The following is a 27,182-nucleotide window of genomic DNA, read 5'->3' as shown; positions in this document are numbered from 1 at the left end:
GGCTTCAGATATCTTTTGTAAAGACAGAATACATTGCTTGCAACAAACATGCACCAAAATTCATGGAGACACAATGTGGCAAAATTAAACGAGTATCACAATTTAGGTATATTGGTAAAACAATTCAGAAAAATGGACTCGAGGCAAAAGCCAATGAAATTAGATGCCAAAATATGGAAACTGAATATCGACTAACCAAAATATCTATAACAAAAGATGTATCTTCAAGCACACAAATCTAAGACATTACAATACAGTCATTAACCCAGAATGCCTTTATGGATCAGAGACGCTAATTTTGAATCGGAAAGCAGACATTGAAAACAATGAGAAAAAGGAACGCAAAATCATAAGACAAATTGTAGGCCCAAAACTCACCAACGGACAATAACAACTTAGAGGCAGACAGAAAATCAAACAATACACAAATATTCACAGTGACATTAGAAAACACAGGCTAAGATTCTATGGACATATTCAAAGAATGCATCAAGACAGACAGACAAAACAAATAGTTGGATTCTATGAAAACAGAGTAAAGCTAAAACAGACACAATGAAATGGATTGGCGAAATCAAAACAAATTTGAAACAGTCAGGAATCACACCAGCAGATGTCAAAAACAAGGTAACCTTCAGAGCCAAAATTCACAAATGGCAAGTTGACCAAGAGGAAAGACCAAAGAAGGAGACCGGAACAACCAGGTTTGAAGACAGAAAGGAAGCCCACAGTAAAAGAATGAAAGAAATATGGGCACAGAGGAAAGCAAATGCTCGCCTCTAAGTACTTTGCGTAGTCTTAATGGACTTATTCGCATATAATAATAATAATAATAATAATAATAATAATAATAATAATAATAATAATAATAATAATAATAATAATAATAATAATAATAATAATAATAATAATAATAATAATAATAATACGAAGAATCCGAATGCAGCCGAAACCCTGTCTCTAAATGCCAACAAAGGATTCCTTGAAGAACTGGAGAAAAGAGAACGCAAAATTGTGAGAGGAATCTTGGGATCAAAGTACAGAAATGGAATCCATCAAAAGAGATCCAACAAGGAAGTCTACAGCAAAATAGAGAAAATTACCGACACAATCAGAAAAAGACGGGCACGATTTTACGGTCATCTGAAAAGAATGGACGGAAGAAAGTTAACTAAGGAAATCTTTCACTTTATTGATTCAAACCCCAAAATCACAATTCCCTGGTTTAGAAATACCAAAGAAGACCTGCAAATGCTACATATCTCAGCTGAAGATGCCCTTAACAGAGATCTCTTCCGCAAGAAAATATTGACGAACGGGCTAAACCGAGACGAGCAACCGTTGCCCATTGGACAGAGGAGCGTAAGCAGGCCCACTCACAAAGAATGAGGGAAATTTGGGCTCTAAAGAGGGCCAAGCTCAGTGTCAAATGCAACAAGACTTAACGTGGTCCTTGATGGCCCCAGCGAATTATATATATAATACGAAGAAAAATGTACTAGGCCCTACAAAAAAGGCGACATCGAATGAAAAGGAAGAATGAAGAATTGTACCCACAGAATAATGAAATGACAGACGAAATTAGAAAAACACGTCTGAAGTAGACAATAATAAATTGGCGAGGAGGATCTGGGATTACACCAAGAAATGTAAAAGGATGAATACCTGCGTTTTGCAGAGCGGATACTGTAAACAATTGAAAGTGAATACAACATCTTGATTCAGGCTGCGTTAGCAACCTATGAGCAAGTCAAAGTAAAGTCATCTCCGTACAGGCCCATGAAAGCCCTTGGATAGGTGAAACCTCGGCACGTGATGGGGTAGAGTGTTTAGCTCTACGCCCGGCCGCCTTTGCCCCCCCAGTAATTAACCTGGTACTCATTTTTGGTGTAGGCTGAGTGAACCTCAGCGCCATATGCACCTCCGGAAGTGGAAATCTCGTTTCTTAAATTTTACGACTTACTGATGGGGATTCGAACACACGTACTTCCGGGCTAATCGAGCACGCCTTTACCGCCTCGACCAGGCAGCTCCTTTAGCAACCTATGAAGCATATGAAACACGTAAGCATGGTACCCACTTGCGAGAATCAAAACTAATTATTCAGCTCTTGAACATATTACCTTCTGCTGGAATATTCATGGTAAATCTCTCTGTCAATATATCGCCGTTCTTTTTTTTTTTTTTAACAACCTAAGAGCAGGTGCTGGCGTGTTGCCAGCCACAAGGCACTGACTACTGCTAATTGCAACATGTGATTTACTTCCCCCCGATTTAGGCAACACCTCTTGCACCTTGCTTCTGTGTCATCTAGTGTAAATCGCCTGAATCTGTCAAGATTATTTTCATGTTCGAGGTGGGTAACCCCTACAAAAGAGTCTGGGTTGCACCTGCTACACCCGATCCTAAGTCGTGGCCAGCTAGTAATACGAATCGCTTGATGTTGGAAGGGAATTCTGAAAACTTCTAAATTTAACAGAAGAAGGAAAAAACTGTGTTTTTGATGGAAAATATCAATCTATGTTTTACGCTTTTGTACTAATGCACACTTCAGTGAACGAAAAGACAAAATGCAATTTATAGATTATGAAAGTATTACTTTTGTTATTAGTGCAGAAGTCCCCTTGATGCATCAAATGGAGTGAAACTTTGGAACTTTGAATGCCAACTTCCACATAAAACGCACAAATAATTACGAAATATAATGTTATTGATTTTGAAAAGTATAAATCCAATTCTCAGTACGAACACTGAAGCCATAATGCTAAACGTAGTAGTAATATGAAAATGAAGTACAAGAATAACTGAAACACAGAAAGCAATTCCATTAACAGCCGTTTAGTGTAATGAAATAATACCAAAACAATTCTGATATTATGTACATCTAGAGTAGATGTCTCCATTTAACGCTACACGGAGATTTCACAAGCACGGCACAGTCTACTTTCAACACCAAACGGTGGCTCTATCTATCATCTGTAGTGTCGCATCAAACTGAACATTCGTAAAACCTGCAGAAGTCCCCTTTCAACATCAAGCGGTTCATATGGTGCCGTGTGTAAGTGTGTGTGAGTGACTCGACTTGTGATGTTCAAGGGATGTCTATCGTGATAGACAAGGGGACTGCGCCATGGCTGGTGGGCTAAATAGTTTAAGAGAATCGACTTCAAGGTTTTCCCTCCTAGTTGGGAGTGATATTTTTGATGGAATGTAGTACTAAGTTCGAGATTTTATTTCTGTTGTTAAATAATATATGTAAACTCAAATAAATGTAGAAAACAATTATATAGGTTGTTGTTTGAGTCATCAGTCCTTAGACTGGTTTGATGCAGCTGTTCATAACACCCTATCCTGGCCTAACCTTTTCATTTCTACATAACTACTACATCCTACATCTGCTCTAATCTGATATCATATTTGTACCTTGGTCTACCCCTACCGTTCTTACCACCTACAGTTCCCTCAAGAACCAGCTGCACAAATCTTGGGTGTCTTAAGATGTGTTCTATCATTCTATCTCTCCTTATGGTCAAATTTAGCCAAATCGATCTCCTCTCACCAATTCGATTCAGCATCTCTTCATTCATGATTTTCTCTACCCATGTCACCTTGAACATCATTTTGTAACACCACAATTTAAAAGTATATCTGAGCTAGTTATCGTCCATGTTTCACTTCCATACAATGCCACGCTCCAGATGAAAGTCTTCAAAAACATCTTTCAAATTCCTGTAGCAATGCTCGAGGTGAACAACTTTCTCTTATTAAGAAAGGCCTCCCTTGCTTGTGCTAGCCTGCATTTTATGTTCTCCTTACTTACACGATCATTCGTTATTTTACTACCCCAAGTAGTACTTCCTTTGAGACTTCATTTCCTAATCCAATATTTCCTGCATCGCCTGTCTTTGTGCGACCACATTCCTTTTGTTTAGGATTTATTTATGTTCATCTTGTACTCCTTCCCCAAGACTCTGTTCATACCGTTCAGCAATTTCTCTAGATCTTTTGCAGAGTCGGATAAAATAACAATATCATCGGCAAATTTCAGCGTTTTTATTTCTTATCCTTACATTCTGATTCCCTTCTGAAATTCCTCTTTGATTTCCGCTATCGCCTGTTCTGTGTAAACATTGAAAAGGAGAGGGGATAAAATGCAGCCTTTCCCCACTCTTTTCTAGATTACTGCCTCTTTTTCAAAGCCCTCGATTCTTATCACTGCAGAGTGATTTTTATAAAAATTGTAGATAATTCTCTTTTCTCGGTATCTGATCCCGATTACCTTCAGAATCTCAAATAGCTTGACCAATCAGCATTATCGAATGCTTTTTCTAGATCTACGAACGCCATGTACGTGGGCTTGTCTTTCTTAATTCGGTCCTCTAAGATGAGACGTAAAGTCAGGATTGCTCCACGTGTTCCCACATTTCTTCTGAAGCCACACTGATCTTCTCCCAGCCGAGTTTCAACTTGTCTTTCCATTCTTCTGTAAATAATACGTGTTAAAATTTTGCAGGCGTGAGATACTAAACTATTGGTGCGAATGTTTTCACACTTGTCAGCACCGGCTTTCTTCGGAGTAAATATAACTATATTCTGACGAAAATTGGATGGCACTTCTTCTGTCTCATACATCTTACACATTAACGGAATGACTTCGCCATACTGGTTTTTCCTAAGGCAGTCAGTAATTCTCAGCGTATGTCATCAATTCCCGGTGCCATGTTCCTACTTAAATCTCTCAAAGCTCTGTCGAATTCCGATCCCAAAATTGGGTCTCCCATAACATCAGCATCAACAATCTCTCCTTGTTCCAGAACCCTATCATCTACTTCTTTATCTTGTTGCAACTGTTGGACATGTTCCCGCCATCTTTCTGACGTGTCTTCTTTTCCTAGAAGTGGTTTTCCATCTGAGATCTTAATTTTCATACACCTAGTTTTCCTTTCTCGAAGGGTTTCCTTGATTTTCCTGTATCAGCAGCTACCCTTCCTAGGACCATACAACCTTCAGCGTCCTTGCACTTCTCTTTCAGTCATTCTTCCTTAACTTTCCTGCATTTTCCTTGTCCTTCATTCTTTATTCGCCTGTATTCTTTTCTGCCCACCTCATTTTTTGCATTCTTGTACACAGTTCACAGAAATTAGAGGAAGGTATCTTGTAACGTCTGGTATGTGAACGTTTATTTGGTAGATGGGGTTTCAATGGTCGTACAGCATACCTTGAGACCTTAGCTACTCAGAGTATCTCAAATCGAAGTTATACTCCATCCGTAGGTGTAGCCATGCATTAAAGTGTCAAGTGACCCCCTCAAAACAAAGTGAATAGCGGTGCGTCCGTGTGTCGTTGTAAGGTATATTACACAGACTAATGCGGTCATTTGAGTACGTTGTACGTAAACCAGCACATCCCATGATACATCTAAACGAGGTTCAAGTCGCAAGGGCCGTCACGTTGATCCAGGAAGGATGGACTTTTCGTCGTGTTGCTGTGGATCTCAGCGTCTCTTCGTCAGTTATTCAACGCTTGTGGAATCGGTACAATGAGACAGGCCAGTTCACAAAGAGGGTTGGACAAGGTCGTGGACGCATGAGAACCCCACAGGATGACCGATATCGGCGTCGTTCAGCAACTGCCCGAGAACTGCAACAAGACCTCAGGAGGGTCACTGGAGTCACGGTGTCTGACCAGACAGTAAGGAACAGGTTAAGAGAAGTGTCCTTACGACCAAGAAGTCCTGTTCGAGTGCCCCGTTTAACGCAGTAACATCGCGCAGTTCGCCTTCTGTTTGCCCGTACCCACGTCAACTGGCAACTTCGCCAATGGAGACGTGTTTTTCACAGACGAGTCCAGATTTCGCCCGGACACAGCGTGATGGTCGTCAACGTGTATGGAGAAGCCGTGGTGAGCAGTACATACCAAATGTTGTACGGGAAAGCGACCGATTCGGACAAAGTTCTGTGATGGTGTGGGGTGGCATCAGTATTGATGGCCGTACGGATCTTGTCGTCGTCCGTGGTAATCTTACCGCCGCTGGGCATATAGAGCAGATACTGTTACAGCATGTGTTGGTTGTTGCATACGGTGTTGGCCTTGAATTCGTACTCATGCATGGCAATGTCAGGCCTCATGTCGCGCACATCACCAGAGCTGTCTTGCGAAAACTGGACATTCAAGGGATGGAACGGACAGCAGTGAGTCCCGACCTTAATCCCATCGAGCATTTGTGGGATAGGCTTGACAGAAGTGTTCGCGGGCGTCCTGTTCCACCACAGACTCTCCAAGACCTCGACCAGGCTCTCATTGAAGAATAGGACCTGATACCGCAACGTGACCTCCGACGACTTATACGGAGCATGCCACGTAGGTGCCAAGCTGTGATAAATGCTCAATGAGGACATACACCATACTGAAGCTCTCGAACTGTGATAAGAATCCACCCTGGAGGACTGTTCTAACTTTGTCTTCGCCCCTATTTGGACATTTACGTTTGAGTTCTGAAAATGAACGCGAATCCATCGACGTTCTTTTGTATACTTCAACGGTAAAGAATAAAGGTTTAGTTGATAATATATCTGGGTGTGAGGTATTGTTTTGTGGAGCATGGTATGCGTTCTAAATCATGTTCCCCTAATTTGTCTGAACTGTGTACTTTTCGTCGTCCGTCAATCAGGTATAGTATTTCCTGAGTTATCAATTGATTCTTAGTTGATCTTTCCTTTCTTCCTAACTTTTCTTCATCAGCCTTACTGATCTCATTCTTCACGACTTCCATTCTTTTTCTGCTGTTTTTCCTTCAGCATTTTCATTTAATCCTTGTGTAACATGTTCCTTGAAATGATCCCTTACACTCTTTTCTTTCAACTTGTCTAGATTTCATCTCCTTGCATTCCCTCCTTTCTTCAATTTATTCAACTTAATATGGCATTTTGTGACCAACAGGTTGTGGTGAGAGTCCGCGTCTGCTCCTGGGAAAGTCTTGGAATCCAACACCTGGTTTCTAAATCTCTGACTTATCATAATGAAGTCTATGTGATAAATTCCAGTATCTCCAGTTCTGGTCTATGTATACAGCCGTCATTTTTGGTGTTTGAACCAAGTATTGACAAGGACTAAATTATGGTAGTTGCAGAATTTAACCAGCCGGCTTCCTCTTTTATTCCTTTGTTCCAGTCCCAATTCTCCTACTGTATTACCTTCTCGCCATTGCCTACCACTGCTTTCTAGTCTCCCATCACAATTAGATTCTCGTCACCTATTACATTTTGTATTAAATCTTCTATCTCTTTATATGTTCTTTCGATTTCTTCATCATCCGCTGAACTAGTAGACATATAGACCTGCACTATTGTGGTGGGCATTGGCTTGGTGTCTTTCTTGGCAACAATAATTCTTTCACTATGCTGGTCGTAGTAGCTTACCCGCTGACATATTTTCGTATTCATTATTAAACCAACTCTTGCATTTCCCCTGTTTGATTTTATGTTGATAAATAATCTGGAGTCGCCTGACCAAAAATCCTACTCTTCCTACAATGTATTTCACTTAAACTAACTACATCTAACTTTAGTCTATCCATTTCCTTTTTCAGATTCTCTAACCTACCACGACAACGATTCAAATTTCTAACATTCTACGCTCTGACTTGCAGAATGCCAGTATCCATCTTCCTGATGATTGCCCCCTCTCGTGTAGTCCCCACCCGGAGATCCGAATGGAGGGACTATTTTACCTACGTAATATTTTACCGGGCGTAAGCTGAGCCATGTTGAGCATTATTAAAAGGCCATATCAGTCAATCATCCAGACTGCCACCCTTGCAACTTACGAAAGGCTGCTACCTACTTTCGATGAAGCATTCGTTAGTCTGGTCATTCGACAGGTATCCATCCGATATGGTCGCACCTACGCCTCGACTACCTGCTTTATTGGGACACGCAAGCCTCCCCACCGCAGCAAGATCGAAGGGTGCTACAAATCCTGGTTCAAGTTTGTCGATGTCTAGACATTGAACAATGTCATTCTCACTACAATTAAAGTATCACCAGCATGTTGCATTTACAAGTCATGCGTTTCAAAACCTCTGAAATCGTTTATTTCTGTTCAATAATATTATTCTTTAAATCATGTCCGTTTTCTCTTTGTCGATTTATATCTGTCAAATCCGAAGTCTATTGAACCGGAGTCCATTGAATCAATGGTTTACTATAATAATAATAATAATAATAATAATAATAATAATAATAATAATAATAATAATAATAATTCTAAAATCAGTACGGCCTCTCCCTAGCGGTAGGTAACTCTTTCGACGCTTGAGGCCAATGTAGTCTCTCAGTTAGAGGCAAAATTTTATAAAATGTACTTAATTTTCTAGTTGGTTAATAGATGTCAACCTCTGATTTTGAGTTTCACCCTGGGGCTTGGAATGTATGAGCATTAATAGGGTATTTTACCTATTTTTGGGTTGGCGCGCTTGAACTGAAGTCATCTCTTCTTAATTTGCCACTACTGTCTGTTGTATTCAAACTAACCAATCAGCGCTCAGCTCGGCTTTATAAATAGTAGGACAACATGTAATGTAGGCGGCTGTATTTTGATCTAACTTGTGAACTTGTTTGTGTGTGGCCACGGGAAGATACCAGTGATCCCCTCTATCATTTGGCAATTAGGGTGTGCCACGTTTACCTTAATTTTAATGTAGGTCTTCCTAATAGTCTGTTGGCTTGTAATATGTAGGTTTCTAGGCTGTCTACGGACGGGGCGTAATCCACTAAGTGGGTATCATGTTATTTCATAAGGACGTACGAGTGTAAATCCTCGTTTCCCTTCTTCACTTTGCTTTTGTGGCTTTCTCTAACTTCTAAATTGTTTTCTCTCGCATTTCGGCGTTCTTGTCTTAGTTGCCAACGCAGTATGACTTATGCTCTGTGTAATCGGGCCTTCGGTCCCATTAGGTTTTATGGCAAGCCATACCACGGGATTGTTTGAGTGGGTTCAGCACCCGATTCCATTTTGTTCTCGGCCTTTCTTTTAACCTTTTTCCTCTTGGTTGGCCGTCTAATATGAACTTCGGCTCCTGTTTTTATTTCCTGCATCCTTCGGATCCATAGGTTGTGTGTTACTTTTGAATTAAGGGCGAGTGTCAAGTGGTGTAAAAGCCGCTAAGCTTTTAAATGTAATAAGAGATATGTGTTTACGAAGTTCTATTTATCTCTACCGGATTTCTCTGCTGGTGATTATTGCGCCACCTTGTGTACAGTTCTGTAATTAACTTGAACGAGAATTTTCTTAGTTAAGGTTTGGTAATCTGATCTCTCTTCAGTTGTCTTTTGAAGTTGGTACTACTGTTTCTAACTTTGGTCTACCAATCAGCACTCTTCCTTGTGTCGTATGGTTCTACCAATACGAAAATTTAATTACGTCATTGTTCTCAAACTCTTAGTCACTTTTCTATAAAAAGTAATGACTTGTAAGAATGCTACTTTGAACGTGGATGTCTCCCTTCGGAGGTCGATTGAGGTTGGGGTTGGCAAGGTAACGCAGAACTTTCATCTTGTCATGTCATATCTCATTTACGTGTGAAATAGGGAAGATTCTAATGCTACCCTTTAGCATGTAACGGTGAGGTCAATCTGCGTATGCTTTAGGTTGAATGTAGTGTTTTTCTTTTCTTCACAGTTTGAGATTTCGTTTCTAAATCTGTCAACATTCTGTCGGAAATTGAATACAAGAAAAGGACATCATCTGGGCAATTACAGGAGAACGTATAGTCTAAATGTTAAAGTTATTGTCAGAGTTTCAACCTCGAGCATGACAATTTAAGGAGTCTTCATTTCCATAGTTTAGTGCTGATTTTCTTCTTTTAACCCGCTACCCTCATGATATTGTGACCTGGATACTTACCTTAAAGAAGTTGGCATTAAACTTAAGTCAAAGCAAACGTGGAGCAAGATGTTAGAGAGTTTTGTCTAAATTAACATAATTGAAATCGTCTGATCATTAAATCACGGGACCCATAATTTTATTTGGACTCCGATCCGAGGTACATGATGAGAAATGATCAGAAGATTTTGACGAGATATTCATTCAGAATCGAAGACCTCGTATCTGTTTTGTAAGGCTATTTCAGTTTGTAGAAAACAGTTCTGCGAATTATAAAGAATTCTGGGCTTTCGAACTTACCTCATTCTCCTTCGGTGATGTTCGAGGTGAATGTGAAAGAAAATTAACGAGTACCGGTACTTTTTATAGTAATATCTCTTTGCATTCATTTTATTAATAGTACTTACAGCGAAATTCTGTTGTTTATAATAAAAACCAAGGATATGATGTATTATATATGATATTTATTTACATAATTTACATACAGATCGATTTTCGTTAGTAAAGTGAATTAGGATATGTAGTATTATCACTTCAATTAAAATAATCATGAAATATATAACATAGTAATGGTCTGAATGTGATATATTACAACAAAAGGATTTTTTAAAATACGGAAATGTTGATGTATGTTCTTTAAAATACATTATTTTATACATTGTAGTGTTGGAAATAATGTTTTAATTTACCTCACTAAAGTACAGTATTTTCAAGAACTAGTACATTTTGGTCCAAATTGTATTTCCCTTTGTAACATATTACAAGGACAATATACAACTTTAACCGCGGCAACAGAATGAAATTTTCAAGAAAATAGTGGAAATGTGTTAGTGAATTCTATGTATTGTCTAAATTACTTATAAAGTAATTTTAGAATACATTAGAAATTGATATTTAAGTACCACAAAATTAACCCACATGCATACTCACACACTTTCTTAAAGTCCACGACTCTGCATCTGTCTCTGGTATAAATACATATTACCAATATTACACTAATTAAAAAATCAAACACACAAACACTTCATCACTCAATATGGCCAACGATAAACACTAGAATGGTAGGTTTCATACTTCGCTTTTAACTGCTACAAATGTTGGTTCACGTACACTGTTACAATGCATATTCTGCACTGTTTAACATATCCCTCAGAATACATTTTTCTTCTTTTGTACAAGAATATGGCAACTGGGAAATTAAGGACATATATACTCATTGCAATAGTAAAATAATTACAATTGTTCTAAAAGAAGGAAATTCTGAAACGATTACGAAAATCTTCTGGGTACTTCACGATTGTACAATCTAGTATTCGTATGGTAAGAAAAGTATGCCAGAATTATAAGAATCTGTACCCCTTAAGATACTACAGTCTGTTTGAAAGAAATATTTACTGCGTAGTTTACAAACTCATAAGCAGAATCCATAAGAAAGAAATATATTTTTGTAATGCTAAAAAGATTTTTGAAAAGTTCCTTTAGAACTTGTCCTTTGCACCAGTAGTATTCTCTGTTACTATTCGCCTTTTAACATCCAGTATTTTGTATCTTCTAGTAATTCTGCTTCCAAGTTCAACAGTTCGTTATTATATGCTTGGATCATTATTCGGGCTTTCATTTCCTCTATTGTATAGACTACACAAAGAAGGGCTTCAATACAGGTTTTAACAAAATTGACCTCAAAACCGTATTTGTTCACATATTGACTGTATGGGATGCTACTCAAGTCTTATCATTACTTCAAGAAATATCATAGGTTTCAAAACAAAGTATCGTCCAAAATTTTAAATACTAGTATTAGATCACAAATCTTTGTTGATACCAAAAAGTAACAGAACATTTGGAATGAGTACTGAAGTTTGCCTTCGTTCATTGGTGCCCTGTTTACAGTTTCCGTAAAACATGCACTTCAGTTTGTTTCCAGAGAATATAAACGCCTGGTTGAAAGAGGAATTCTTTAAACATGACACCATTCCTTATGGAATTATCTGCCTCTTTGCAAAGAATGAGTCATTGGACGCATCGTTATGGTAACGAGCATGAAGAGTAGAGATATAATGAAAGTTCCACCTTTTTCAAATTCTTATTTCTTTCGTGTATCTACTCTAGCTTTTGTCAATGACTAGGATGGTAAGACTTGTCACTCCTTAACTTAATTTATTGTGGAAATGTGAGTTCATTTGAAGTTCAAACCCGTAAAAATGTTGCCTCACTCATTTAGACGATGTAAATAATCCAAAGCCGTCAACTTTCTAATTTTATGCTTGGACGTAACTCCACTAATACCCGCATGGATATCGTGGTTCACTTGGAACATAAACGTAGTTGGGATCACACACAGTGCCTTTCACTATGGAATCCGTTGGTGCTGTTAGTATTCTGTAGTTAACCTCATCTGGATCAAGAGTTGAGTATATATATATAGGTAGTCTATTGCTGAGCACCCATAAACTCTGACGTGTTTCTTGATCCACTTTTAGGTCATTGGGGAAGATGAGAGATGAATTGTCGTGAGCGATGATGCCCTGGAGGCCCATTCGGAAACCATATGGCTGTCTGGAGTTCCAACAACCCACTGCATCTCGCGAAACGAGATTATAGAATAGCACACCTTGACGATCCATGGCAGATCCAGAGGACTGACTTCTGCTCAAACCCCTGGGCTCTTCAAGAACTCTGAAAGCATGCGGATTTGCGTCTACAGCAGCAGTCTCATTTCTTAGGAAAGATGTTGGGACAACAAACTCGCGATAACTTGACAGTGCATGGAAGAAGAGTGATCGTTCTCCGTTATGATCTTCTGGCGAAAGTGCAAGACCGAATAAGCCATCGCTCCACTGGAAAGGCACTCCGTGTATCTCATAGTCACCGTGCAGAGGCTCAGGATAAAAGTAGTTGCTCTCTACTCTCCAGGAACGGTCCTCGCGCCAGCTGTACACTACAAGTCCGTAGCGGAACGCGTCTGCAAGGTAGGCGAACGTATCCTCACAGTGGCTGCCACGGTCGTCGACAGCGATGTTTATAAATAATGAACCATCCTTTAACTGGTCATCTGGCAGACGATACCTCCACAGTAACTGATCAGTGCGTAAATTGAACACCAGTATTTGAGTAGGACATTTCTGCTTCATGTTTATAGAAATATCCACTGTTCCTGAGTCCAACACCCAGAGTCTTCCACAACGGTCTGTTGCCATACGGAAGACGGAGGTTAGCCCATCACAGTTAGCTTGTAAATGCCAAGACCAATTTGGGTACGGTGTCAAAGCCGGGGAGGAATCTCCCTTTGGATCCCTAGGGATGGTTGCTAAAGTTGCAGGAATTCCAGGTTTCCATTTGGGAAGGGAGACGAAGATACGATCTCCCCAAATTTCTAACCCTAGAGGAAGATTATTCTCTGGTATGTAGGCTCCAGAAGTGAGAGCAGCTTGTCTGGTGGAATCACTTGGGAACACGAAATCTATTTGTCGCCATGAATACAGCTCCTTTAGTCGGCTCTGTGATTTGCTGTGAAGGCTCGAGACTAGTGTCATAGACAGCAGCCACGGGAACAGCGACAAGCCTGCAACAATAGAAAATAGATTGTATATACTAAGATGAAAAAAAAAATGTTTGATGAAGGAAGGAAGAAGGGAGAGAGGAGCGACGAAATTCAAATTTAGTATTTTATAAAACAGAGGGTTCACCAACCAACAATTGGGTTAGAATGCTGAGAATTTTCGTGGAAAACGTTTGGGTGGTGTTGTCCGGGCGGGCTGTTTGTATGGTTGGTAAGAAAGAAATGAGTCCATAGAATTTTAAAGTTTTAAATTTCATGTATTTGTCAAAATAGTAATTTATGAAATTTTGCTGAGTAGTACAATACGTAAGACTGTCTGCTACTCGTATATCTCTAGAGACCGTGGGAGTGTTTAATGCTGTATAGTCAGTTGGATTCGTCGCCAACACAAATCTGAACTTGTTCACAAGCTGTTTCAGACGATCGCTAGTCGCGTCAACACTCATGTTCCTGGCAATAATGTAAAACCTATATGACATTTATTTATATGTTCATGTCATTGTTGTGGGGTGTAGTATTGTAGTACAAATTTTACAACGGCTGTTCGGTTGAAGAGCGTAACCAAGTTTTCAATACAGATTTCTTCAGGTAGCCACTAAAATATGCCGACTTGAGAATTAATTATTTCAACCACTTTCGAAATTTTATGGAATATGTGTCCAAATTCAATACTTTGTCACTGTATATTTTTTTAAGTTCTTTCCCCATTGTCACTATTGTCACCTCACACAATGTCCGATGTGTACGCATTCCCGAGCTATATTTTGTCACGCGACGAACCGATAATTTTCTTCTCAAAAACTGGTTACCATCTTGTGGCGGCGTGGGACGCCACGCGCTCAAGGTAAATGTTACATAACATTTTGTAATCCTTTGTCCTCTAATGTTTGTATTCTCTTATTTCTATATGCATTACAGTTTTTTCAGATTGGTGTGGTACCGGTATACACAAAATCATAACATCGTCTCTCGCATATTGTCTCCCCATTCCGAATCTCGGGTTGGAATTTTCACCTAAAAAATTCATATAGCTTCAGGAAGTGCAGCCGATCTTAAACCCCAGGATAAAAGCAAATTGAGCCGGCGTAGCCCCAGAGACTCGAGAAATACTCCAAGGTCCAAGACGTTTGCCCTCAAAATTGTCAGGTACATGGTCAAGCTGGCAGAAACTGCATAATCCTGTCCATGCTCCTTCTGTTTTCTCCAGGGGCTGCCTGGCCGAGGCGTTAAAGGCGGGAAGGACATGGGTTTGATTCCCCATCAAGAAGTCGTAAAATTTAAGAAAACGAAGTTTCCACTTCCGGAGGTGCATATGGTCCAGGTTCACTCAACCTATACCAAAAATGAGGCTGATTCCTGGGGGCAAAGACCACTCTACCCCATCCAGTGCCGAGGTTACGGATAGTAGAAGCCTTTACCTCCCACCCATTCATGGCCTGTACGGAGACAAATTTGCTTTTTTTTTTCTTTTTTTTTTCCTTAGCGTGCTCTATGTTAGTGATTCATTAATAAGATGCTTGTACTACTAACTACCGTTCTGGAAATGGCTACTTCATTAAATAAACCCTATATACACTAGTCCCAATGCGGGTGCGGACGTAAAACGCATTCACGGTATGTTCCGCTTTACGTAAGAGGTGTGTCCCCAGTGGGAGCGTATCTAGGCGATCAAGGGGCTACTTGGCAATGGATCCACTTGTAGCAGGTTCCTATCTGAACTCCTTTGATGAATTCTGTATGACAGTGACAGTATTAGGTTTGTGAACCGAGGGAGTATTGACGTGAAGCGTCTTTGGATTTGGAGTCGGAGTTCTTTAGTGAAAGATCATATGAAATGGAAGTGATTTGACACTTCGAAAAATGGAGGTATCGGCCACTGAAAGACAAGGGCTACGAATGGCGTGAAAATGGAAGTCTCCCTAGGCCTCGAATGCTCTAATACCGTCGGGAGGGGAGGGGGGGTTCGGAAAAGAACAAGAGTTGACCGAGGGAGGGCGGATATGTTAGTTGCAAGGTGAGGTGCTTGGCACAAGTAAGTGAAAGCAATGCCAGGACCCAGCTAACGGCCCCGTGGTCGCCAACCCATGCTCCCAAGTTCAGAGCCCTAGGGGCCCTATTAGTCGCCTCTTACGGCAGGCAGGGGATACGGCGACTGTTATTCTACCGCCCCCGCCCTCAGGGGTTAAATAACTCTAATCATCTCGTGCCATCCGTTGCTCTTTCCTCTCTTTTGTGGTGGTACAGTAGTTGTGGTAATTATTGTTTAAGAGTAAGTACCATTAGGCAACAATTCTCTATATAACACTAATCAGTGAGGAAAGAGGAACAGATCCTACATTTCGAAAAATGACGGTTTCGGCAAAAGGAAGACAAGGGCCACGAAGGGCGTCAAAATGAATGACTCCCTAGGCCTCGGAACATAATAGCGTCCGGATCGGACAGGAACACGAGTTGACCAAGAAAAGTCGGGTAGGATAGATGAAAGAGAGGAGCCTGGCAAAAGTAAGTGGAAGCCATGCGAGCGCTGAGCTAAAGGGCCCTGTTTTCGGCAACTCACGCTACCAAGTTGAGAGCCCCTGGATCCCCTTTTAGTTGTCTCTTAAAGCAGGCAGGGGATACCGCGGTCCTCTCTTTTGTCTATGATTCTCATTAGATCTAAGATGTGTTTATTGTTTTCAGAGGAGGTAAAAGTAAATAACTATCATCACAGTCACCGTCCGACTCGTTGGCTGAATGGTCAGCGTACTGGCATTCGGTTCAGAGGGTCCCGGGTTCGATTCCCGGCCGGGTTGGGGATTTTAACCTTCATTGGTTAATTCCAATGGCCCGGGGGCTGGGTGTTTGTGCTGTCCCCAACATCCCTGCAACTCACACACCACACATAACACTATCCTCCACCACAATAACACGCAGTTACATACACACGGCAGATGCCGCCCACCCTCTGCCTTACAAGGGCTGCACTCGGCTAGAAATAGCCACACGAAATTATATATTATCACAGTCACCACATTGCATCAGGCAACAAATATGGACTTTTCGTTCATCATGTCCACAAACGAGGGCATCGATTAAAATTGTAATTCTTCAACTATGTTGTCAGATAGCCTTAGCGAGTGCACCATCTGTCTCGTAATACCTCTGAATTCAGATTTAAGAAAACTCGTGACGCCTGGTGGATAGTTTGTGAACACAGGCATAAACAAAGCAGCCATGGCAGTATCACGGAAAGGAGGGAATAATGAGTCATTTTTTATCATTGTTTACGATACTCCAATCCATTAAAGAGATTCATATATTTGTATTAATTTTAAGAATTAAACCTAGGCTCAGTTTGTGTATGTATGTACTGTGTATATATACTTAGGTCTTGGCCGTATTTTTTGCTGAGGAAATTACCATGTCCGCAATTTCATTGTGAACATCACATTGTCTCTGTAGTTGTCATCAGTAATCGAAACATAACCTAAGAATACCAGAGGGATGCAGCTGAAAGAAAATGCTTGCTCTCTTTTATTACCGCATCAGGACAGGAGAGGCGGTAGTACGACAATAAAAGTGTGTAGCAAGCAAGCAAATGAGGACGTCCTTCTGCAAGCAGCCCCTCGTTTGAAGAACAGGCCCCATGTAAAACCAGTAATGTTGAAGCAAGGGCAGTGCTGGAGGTACCCTATGATAGAATTCATCACATGAAATCCGCAGCGATGGAACTCAGACTGGTCAGTGTAAAGCAGGGCTTCTCAGGGTGCATGTACCAGTGCATTCGCTGTACACGGTGCAAAAGACGGCTTCGTCTTGTTGACCAGACTGCAGACCCCTCACTCCTCGATTTGGAGCAATAGCGCTGTCTCTCTCTTTCCCCACGCCTGTCTCGCTCGCTCCACCTGTCTCCCTCTTCCTCACTTGCGCCGTAGCGCTCCAAATCCGAGCCGAGTCGCCCCGAGACGACGCGCTGATCCCAGCCGAGCCGAGTGGGACCGATGCACTGTGCACAGGACCATTGCGCCTCAGTTTGCACGCGTGAGATTTTGGGCGTTTCAGAGGCCCTGGTGTAAAGTGATGAAGCGCACAGATAAATTATGAAGGCGATGTAAGCAATATGGCGCCTTCTATCCGCGAAACTTTTAGTGACACTTCGGCTCCCTAATATTGAATCGGTAGACCTCTATTATCTTTGACATATGGAGTGGTAAGTAGGCAACCAAAAAAAGAAACTTCTCCCTTGTGAAAAGCTAATGATCTTTCATCTTTGGCGACCAAGACCTCCGGTAACGGCTAATGTGACGTCACTTCCGGCGTTACGTTGCACAAATTTTCACATGACCCCCCAGCCAAAATATGAATGGATTATGCGTCGTCGTGAGACGTCTGGCGGTGTTATCCCAAAATTCGAGTATTATTGTTATTTATATAGCCTAGGTAAAAACTGAACTTTTGCAACCTATTGAAATCTACTGAAGAAAATCCAAGTACATCACATGAACACCTTAGAACTCCAACTCGGAAACGAACATCACGGTCAATACACAATGAGGGCAGAAAAATAATTGCTAAAGTAACAGTCTGTTGCGATATGGGAAAATAAAATAACCAGTCGCTTTTCTCCTTCATTGCGTTGACTGAACCAGCTGCCGCATTTGCGGAAAAAAAAATGGTTTGTTCGATTAAGAGGATTAAAATATTTTCTACCTTTCACGCTTGCGAATCTCCACACGTCCGTGGTGAAAAAAAAAAAGACGCAGGCCAGTCTATTTTATTTATGTATGTATGTATGTATGTATGTATGTATGTATGTATGTATGTTTAGTCCTCAGCCCGAAGGCTGGTTGGATCCTCAACAGCTCCGCCATCAGCTGTCATAGATAGCCTAGGCATCACTGAAGAGGCGTACTAGGGAAATGAGGAGTGAGGTAGTTTCCCGTTGCTTTCCTCACCGAGCCAGAAGTTGCTATTACATATCAGTCTGCCAAGCCCACTGAAATGCATGCAACAACCTACCCTATGAGCAATATTTTCACACCATTCATAGCAGGGACTGGCTGCAGAAGGAATGGCATTACTAGCATCACTCATACCTCAGTCACTTTCATTTTGTCAAAGCCAATGATAAAGCTGAGACAGATCAATGAAAGTAACAAGATTGCTCTAGCCCATACCAGAAGACGTAGTGCACTGTAAACACTAGGTCCCGCCAGCAAAGGCATCTATTTTATTTATATTGGCATAATTACGGGTACGAAGTAAAAACCGAGCTCGATAGCTGCAGTTGCTTAAGTGCGGCTAGTATCCAGTAATCTGGAGATAGTAGGTTCGAATTCCACTGTCGGCAGCCCTGAAGATGGTTTTCCGTGGTTTCCCATTTTCACACCAGGCAAATGCTAGGGCTGTACCTTAATTAAGGCCAGGGCCGCTTCTTTTCCATTCCTAGGCCTTTCCCATCCCATCGTCGCCATAAAACATGTCTGTGTCGGTGCGACGTAACGCAAATAGCAAAAAAAAAAAAAAAAACCTAAGTAAAAAGTGTCACAACGAGGCATATAGTTGTATGTGTGACGTAGTTGTAGGCTTTAGGTAATAAAGGTCTAGAAAATTCCATTCCATCATACTATCGATTCAATTCAGTTTTCATTTCCATTCAGTTGGCAGTTCTACCGGAAACGTTGAAGCTCCCTCCTTGCCCCTACGCCGTAAACAGAAGTGTCACTAAAAGTTTCGCGGATAATACGTACAATTGAGCAGCGCAGGAACTGTTTCTTTGTATTCCAAAAAGCATAGGACTTAAATGTTCTTGAAACAAAGGAAACGTCGTTAATGTTTCATATTCTTTTCAAAATATTCCTTCAGCATTACCATGATTATTGGAAATCCTGAACTGCAGACGTTAAGTACATTCTTCGTCAATTGTGAAGATGCTGTTTTTCCTAATATATTAAAAAAAATGAACAGAGTCTCCCTCTCTCAACCCCTTCCACTTATGAACTTTCAGATTTTTCCACCCATTAGAAATAAATCGTGAACGTGTTCGTTATGCTTTTGTGCGACACAAAATCATATTTTTACAAATAAATTATTTTTTAGGAGAGGACTTCACTGTTTTAGAATATCAGTAGTTCAAAATTAGAGACAAATTCACCCGAGGGTGACTTACCCTAGGATTGCTTCTGATTAACAGGTAAAGGTATCTATGGCTTTTAATAGGTTACTGGTACCACTCCTTAAAGGAAAATGTGCGATGGCTGTGTTAAATATTTGTATGGCTTCACTCTTCTTCAAAATAACGCTTTCTTTAGTTGTTTGAAAATCCACAGCCTGTTACCAGTCATTCGACCGGATCAGGAATGGACTACAGTTGACTCCTTACACGGTAAAATTGCATAAAACGTAAAACGTCGGAAATTATATTCTAAACAACTTTCCTTATGTACAGGTTTTGGATACGGCGAATATTAACGTAGAAATATGACATTTACTGTTTTGACCTCTATTAAATTACTATTATTATTATTATTGTTACCATTATAATGCACGAAACAACCTTACCCGTTGTTGGGAGCGTCTTATAACGTGCTGAAAACAAGCAATTGCCTAATTTCATTTTTAAAACCTTTCCTGATTTGTTTCTGCAACCATGAGCATAACAGCCTGGCGTAATTTTCTTCAAAACTCAGACCCCAGAAATACGTACATTCACACACATTTCTTAACTAATAATACTAAATAATCTTCCGAGTTTAATAAGAACATATTTTCGATGTATTAAGGTTAAAACAGGTACCCCGTACTTCGCTGAATACATACGTTTAAATCAGCTGACGGGAAGTTTGGGTAAAACATGGCGGAGCCAATCAGAATGAAGCACTCGTTAGCCACACTGTACATACAGAGTCACTGTAGAATGGACTGAATGAAGCCCCCATCTAGCGGCGAGGATAGGAACTGTGTCGGCTGCCGTAGCCTGTACAAATACTGTAATATGTGTATTGAAGTATTTGGCCTGTAGCAATCCTCTGGGGCAATGAGTAATGACTGACAGATGAAATGAAATTATATTGAAATTATATTGGAGAGGGTTGCTGGAATGAAAGATGATAGGAAAAACCGGAGTACCCGGAGAAAAACCTATGCCGTCCCCGCTTTATCCAGTACAAATCTCACATGAAGTGACCGGGATTTGAATCACGGGACCCAGCCGTGAGAGGCCAGCACGCTTCCGCCTGAGCCCGGACGCTTTTAGTTGTATATAATTTATAAATAATAATTGAAGTTTTAATTTATTAATAACAATTAATAACAGCGAATTGTGTAAGAACTAATATTGCAAGGTAATTGTTTTAAAAAGGGAGGGGTAACGAGTGCAGTGGCTTAGCTGCCGGCTTTCCGCCCAGAAGGCTGAGGTTCGATTCCCGGTCGATTTTAGGTTGGAATTTTCACCTGAATAAATACCTGGAAGCAGGAAAGTCATCCGGCATTAAATCCGCGGCCAAAACAAAAATAAGCTTAGGTGGCTCTCCAGTAAGAAAAGTGGGGACATCATCCAATGTACCTCTTGCCTGACATGACAGGTGACTTAAAGTCCGCAGTGGCTCTCAACTAGGGAGCGTACAGCTTACAAATACTATTTTTATCCCGTATTGGCAACTCAACTAAGGTTAGGCTGAAGGAAGAATCCCACCTTCCAATACTTGTTTGTTTTTTTACTGCTAGTCTGTAGACTATAATTATGAGACATATTCCAGCTTAAAATATAATTAAATTATTCAAAAAGTACACGTTTCGTTGCTAATGTGGAACATCTCCAGCTAAAAAAATAATACAAAAATTCTCATAAATTAAATAAAACCACTTATGATGATGATGATGAAGATGAGATAAAATTTTCCTTCATGTTGAGTAAAACCTCAAGTCAATGTTCAAGTTTGAGATAAAAATGTGATGTAAGGGATCTTCTTTTCTTCAAAAAGTACATGTTTCGATCCTAATGTGGAACATCTTCGTCGGCTGACGACGTAAGGGAAGAAGTAATCATAGCGGGACCAGCCAGGAGACTCCCTTCAACATCTTAAAACTTTATAACAAAAATAAACTTAACCTCATCTTTGGTTATCTTAAGGAGTTTCCCCCTGTCATGGTATTTAAATTTTACATTTTAAAAATATTTTAAGTTTATCCTCAAGATAGAAATAAATCGTGAACGAAAGGGTTAAATCAATTTCTAACCGCGTTCCTTATGTTTTTGAGCGACACTTACTTCTCCGACATTTTGAAGAAGAGAAGATCCCTTACATCAGATTTTTATCTCAAACTTGAACATTGATTTGTTGAGGTTTTAACTCAACATGAAGGAACATTTTATATTATTATTATTATTATTATTATTATTATTATTATTATTATTATTATTATTATCATAATCATCATCATCAGTGTTTTATATCATTTAGACTACTCCTTTTTTAGCTGAAGATGTTCCACATTAGGAACGAAACCTGTATTTTTAAGTTGGGTGAAAACAAGTGTAGTTTCCGACGGCAGAGGGGCTGTCAGGACCAGATTTTAAGATTCTAGAGAAGGCATATAGCGTTACTTTATTTATTTATTTATTTATTTATTTATTTATTTATTTATTTATTTATTTATTTAATGCGTTTGCCCTCCAGGGTTGGATTTACCCCCAGACTCAGCGATGGATCGCGCCTTTATCGCCTCAAGGGCAATCTCCTGGAGTGTGAGACATTTAGTCGTGGATACAACTGGAAAGGAGGACAAGTACCTCACCCAGGCGGCCTCGCCTGCTATGTTGATCAGGGGCCTTGTGGGGGATGGGAAAATTGGAAGGGAAAGGCAAGGAAGAGCAGCCGTGGCCTTAAGTTAGGTACAATTTGCCTCGAGAAGAAGGGGGGAAACTGCGGAAAATAACTTCGAGGATCGCTGATGTGGGATCGAACCCCTCTCTACTCAGTTGACCTCCCGATTCTGAATGGACCTACTTACAGTCCTCATACCACATTTCAAATTTCGTGGCAGACCTGCAAATCGAATCCGGGCCTCCGGGGATGGCAGCTAATCACACTAACCACTACACTACAGAGACGGACATATGGCGTTATACCAAGGGAAAAGATGTTAGCTGTATTGGGGGATTAGGGGTATGTTATTACAGGCAATCATAAGCATTTATGTTGGCAATCGGACCGCTGTGAGACTTGATCGTTGAGTGAGTTTTTGGTTCCAAGTAGTTAAAGGGTTTAGACAAGGCTGTAATACTGCTATACATGAAAGGTAGAAAATGGCGAGGAGTGATTCAGTTGGGTGGATATCTACATTAGTAAGCAGTTTGGCCTATGTCGATGATTCTGCTGAAAATTTGCAATAAAATGTCTTGGAGGTGCAGTGAGTTTTGATATGAAAATTATAATTTCCAGGACTGTAGTTATGTCAGTAGGAAAGAAACCTAACCGGACAGAGTGGCTCAGACGAACAAGGCGCTTGCTTTCTGAGCCCAAGTGGCAGGTTCGATCTTGGCTCAGTGCCGTGGTATTGTAAGATGCTTATATACGTCAGCCCCGTGTCGGTAGATTTACTGGTACGTAAAGTAACTACTGCGGGACTAAATTCTGGCATTTCGGCGTCTCCAAAAACCATAAAAAGTAGTTAGTGGGACGAAAAGCCAATATAATAATATTGGTCATCATTGTTTTAATAGAGGCCGGGCTGAGTAGCTCAGACGGTTGAGATGCTGGCCTTCTGACCCCAATATCATTATTATTATTATTATTATTATTATTATTATTATTATTATTATTATTATTTCTTTCTTTCTTTCTTTTCTTAATCTGTTTAATCTCCAGGGTTGGTTTTTCCCTCGGACTTAGCGAGGGATCCCACCTCTACCGCCTCAAGGGCAGTGTCCTGGAGCGTGAGACTTTGGGTCATGGGATACAACTGGGGAGGAGGACCAGTACGTTACCCAGGTGGCCTCACCTGCTGTGCTGAACAGGGACCTTGTAAGGGGATGGGAAGATTGGAAAGGATAGAGAAGGAAGAGCTAAGGAAGCGGCCGTGGCCTTAAGTTAGGTACAATCCCTGCATTTCCCTGGAGGAGAAGTGGGAAACCACGGAAGACCACTTCGTGGGTGGCTGAGGAGGGAATAGAACACACCCCCCACCCCTCTACTCAGTCGACCTCCCGAGGCTGAGTGGACCCCGTTCCAGCCCCCGAACCACTTTTCAAATTTCGTGGCAGAGCCGGTAAACGAACCCGGGCCTCCAGGGATGGCAGTTAATCACACTAACATTGGGAGGTCAACTGAGTAGAGGAGGTTCGATTCCTACCTCAGCCATCCTCGAAGTGGTTTTCCGTGGTTTCCCAGTTCTTCTCCAGGCAAATGTCGGGTTGGTACCTAGTTTAAGGCCACGGCCGCTTCCTTCCCTCTTCCTTGTGTGTATCTTAGAATCTTTCCATACCCCACAAGGCCCTTGTTCAGCATAGCAGGTGAGGCCGGATGGGAGAGGTACTGGTCCTCATCCTTAGTTGTATCCCCGACTAAATATCTCACGCTCCAGGACACTGAAGCGATAGAGGTGGGATCCCTAGCTAAGTCCGAGGGAAAAAACAACCCTGGACGGTAAACTGAAGTAGAAGAAGAAGTTCAGAATTTTTGCTAGTCAAAGCCAGCACACCAGCTTTCCGCTCTATTCCAGTTCTGAGCTCCGACAATCCATCAGCTCGCCTGACACGAGGTGCAAGACCGCGATATATGCCTCTATAGGCAGTCCCTTAAGCTATACCAGCCAGACGACAACTCAACCGGAACATCCCACGTTTCTTAACATGAACATTCACAAGATTTTATTTGCACTAACATTCTTTTACACAAATCTTACTGTCGTGATTCTATAAGAGAAATCAGTGCCTACTACAAAAAGGAACATTTCGATATTGGGAAGAAAGCAATTAAAATCGTTGTGCTTGGTTTCTCCTCATCGCCGCCACTGCGAACGACAATCCAGCTGTGGCTTTGTCACCGTAGTTCACTTCCTTCTTACTTCAGATTTTCACACTCCATTTCACAGGGCATTCTTAGGTGAAACATTTTACTCAAAATTGGCCAAGAGCTGAGTGGCTCAGACGGTTGAGGTGCTGGCCTTCTGACCTTAATTTGGCAGGTTCAATCCTGGCTCAGTTCGGTGGTACTTAACGGTACTCAAATACGTCAGCCTCGTGTCGGTAGATTTAGGGTTAAAGAACTCCTGCGGGACAACTTTCCGGCACTTCGGCATCTCCGAAAACCGCCAAAAGTAGTTAGTGGGACGTCGGCAGCCCTGAAGATGGTGTTCTGTAGTTTCCCATTTTCACACCAGGAAAAAGCTGGGGCTGTACCTTAATTAAGGCCACGGCCGCGCATAGCCAATTGTATAAAAAAAGGCAATAATCACGATCATCACGTTGCCTAGTTGTAATTCCTCTCAAAACGATAATCGCCATCACCAGCGCACTATAATACATCCACAGTCAGCTACTTGTCGCAAAAGGTGACTAAAAGGGGAAATACTCTAGGAGATTTCACTTTGGGAGCGCAAATTGTTAACTACGAGCCCCCTAGCTGAGTCTTGTATTGTGTCTACTCACACTACATTTGACAGTCTCCTAGGAGTACGAAGGAAGCGACCTTGGACTTAAACTACAGCCCCATCATTTGCCTGGTGTGAAAATGGAAAACCACGGGGAAACGTCTTCAGGGCTGCCGACAGTGGGGTTCGAACCCACTATCTCCAGAATGCAAGCTGATAGCTACATAAACTAAACCGCACATCCAGTTGCTTCTCGAGTTTTATTTTGGGCTCCCCTGTGAAGCTCCTTCTCTTTAATTATTTTGAACTTATACAGTAGATAACTAGCTGATGTGCCCGTGCTTCGCTACAGAATTCTACATTGTATACAGAATTGTAGGTTAGGTAGAGAACACGTTGTGAGCAAGACTGTATTAAATTGCATAACTCTTAACATTACCCTGAAAATGCAACGGAGAAATCGCCAAACGTATTTTCTCATATGAAGACTGCGTTAGGGAATTTTCATTGTAATGGTAGGCCCGCTTGCCTACCATCAGTCACAATCAGGTTGGTGAATTGCATTATAGGCTAATGCTAGACACTCGCTCTCCACTTGCCTTTTTACATCCTCAGTAAAACTGTCTTAGTGGTTTTCCCAACTGAAATTAATGTAGGTCATTACAATGACGTCAGTAGGAATGGCGCGAGTAAAAGCAATGATTTCACATGAAATACTCGATCAAATGAAAAATCACACATTTTTTCACTTTTAACGAACAGTAGGCCTACTACGCTGCCGAACCAACAGTCCAAAGTTCCAGAGCTGGAATGACCAGGCCGCAGACATCCGTGATCCTTTTCGAGAGGGAGGGGGTGGGCCGAGTAGTGGAGAGTCCCGGGGCATACTAATCTGTTTCCTAGGAGCTCCGGATGAGTTGGAAAATCTCAATTCACTACACTGGCGGCGGAAAAATCTATCTGACTTGGAGGCAATTTTTTCCTCCAAGCCGGAGGAGAAACCCCCTCTTCACTACTAATTTTGAATAAAATGAATGTAGAATTTAATAAAAGTGAAGAGGAAGAAGCTCTTTTTAAGAAACAGCTCTTTTCAGGGTAGAATTTTGAGTTATTTAGTGAATTGTGCTGCTATAATTTGGAGTGCACACTGCTCATTCGAAACAGCGCGTCAGAGTAGGGATCGAATAGCTGGAATACTATGATGAACCAGTGAGTTACGTACCAGCAGTACGGTAACAGAAAATGTATGAACCAGAGGAATGACATGCTAAAGAAGAAAGTTTTCTAACTCCCCAGCTATTTCCGGCCAGTATTCAGTCAGACTGTTATACTCGGTACGTAGCAGTAATCCCATCTATCGGAGTTGAGCGGAACTATAGGACACAAATAACATCACCACAAACAATGGTCAATGCAATATTATTGTTGATTAATGTTACGCAGTGTCAATATTGTAGGCCTTCACATTTAGTTTTCTTCCGACTCTGAAATACCACTCTTATCATAGTCGGTACGGTAAAATTGTCGGAAATGGTCGGAAATTGTATCCTCTATAACTTTTGTTATGTAGTACTTTTCGATCGGACCAATAACATAGGCACTTAGAAACTGAATTTTAGGCGCCTTCCCCTGAACTACAATTTCATACAGGGCGAATAAAATTGTTTACAACTTAGACTTTAGTTTTTTATTTCCCGACTCTATATACCGACTTGAATCAAATTCACTTAACCCATTTTCTCGTGGCTCGGCGTTGATATGAACTTGGCAACAAAAATTCAAATTCATGAATATCTACGTTATCAAAACCAGTACGGCAACAATGTATGACATCAATGATCGGAAACTTAATTCTATATAACTTTAGTTATGTAGTATTTACCGATAGGACCACTAATAATATAAATATTTGAGAATTCAATTTTAGGCCTTCCCCTAAACTACCATTTCACTCAGCGTGAGTAAAATGATTTATAGCCTAGATTGTAGTGGCTCATCCCCCGACTTCACATACCGATTTTCATTAAATTCTCTTCATCCGTGTTCTCGTGATGCGTGTACATACACACACACATACATACATACATACATACATACATACAGTAATTACGGAAAAGTAAAAAGTGCATTTTCTTGTTACTATGGACATGACCGATACAGAAATGCCATT

General features: G+C 40.9%; 1 protein-coding gene across 1 annotated transcript in view; it reads right to left on the bottom strand.

Moving 5' to 3' along the window:
* Nucleotides 1-10,661: 10,661 nt before the first annotated feature.
* Nucleotides 10,662-27,182, bottom strand: part of LOC136875877 (dopaminechrome tautomerase) — an 82,202-nt gene continuing 65,681 nt past the window's right edge. Inside the window, exon 2 of the mRNA XM_067149499.2 lies at nt 10,662-13,444. Coding sequence (XP_067005600.2) covers nt 12,162-13,444 — 1,283 coding nt within the window. The 3' untranslated portion in view covers nt 10,662-12,161. The remainder of the gene's footprint in view (nt 13,445-27,182) is intronic.

Source organism: Anabrus simplex, chromosome 6 (assembly GCF_040414725.1).
Source record: "Anabrus simplex isolate iqAnaSimp1 chromosome 6, ASM4041472v1, whole genome shotgun sequence".
Taxonomy (NCBI): domain Eukaryota; kingdom Metazoa; phylum Arthropoda; class Insecta; order Orthoptera; family Tettigoniidae; genus Anabrus; species Anabrus simplex.
The sequence above is the reverse complement of the archived record's forward strand: the minus strand, read 5'-3'. Positions and strand labels throughout refer to the sequence as shown.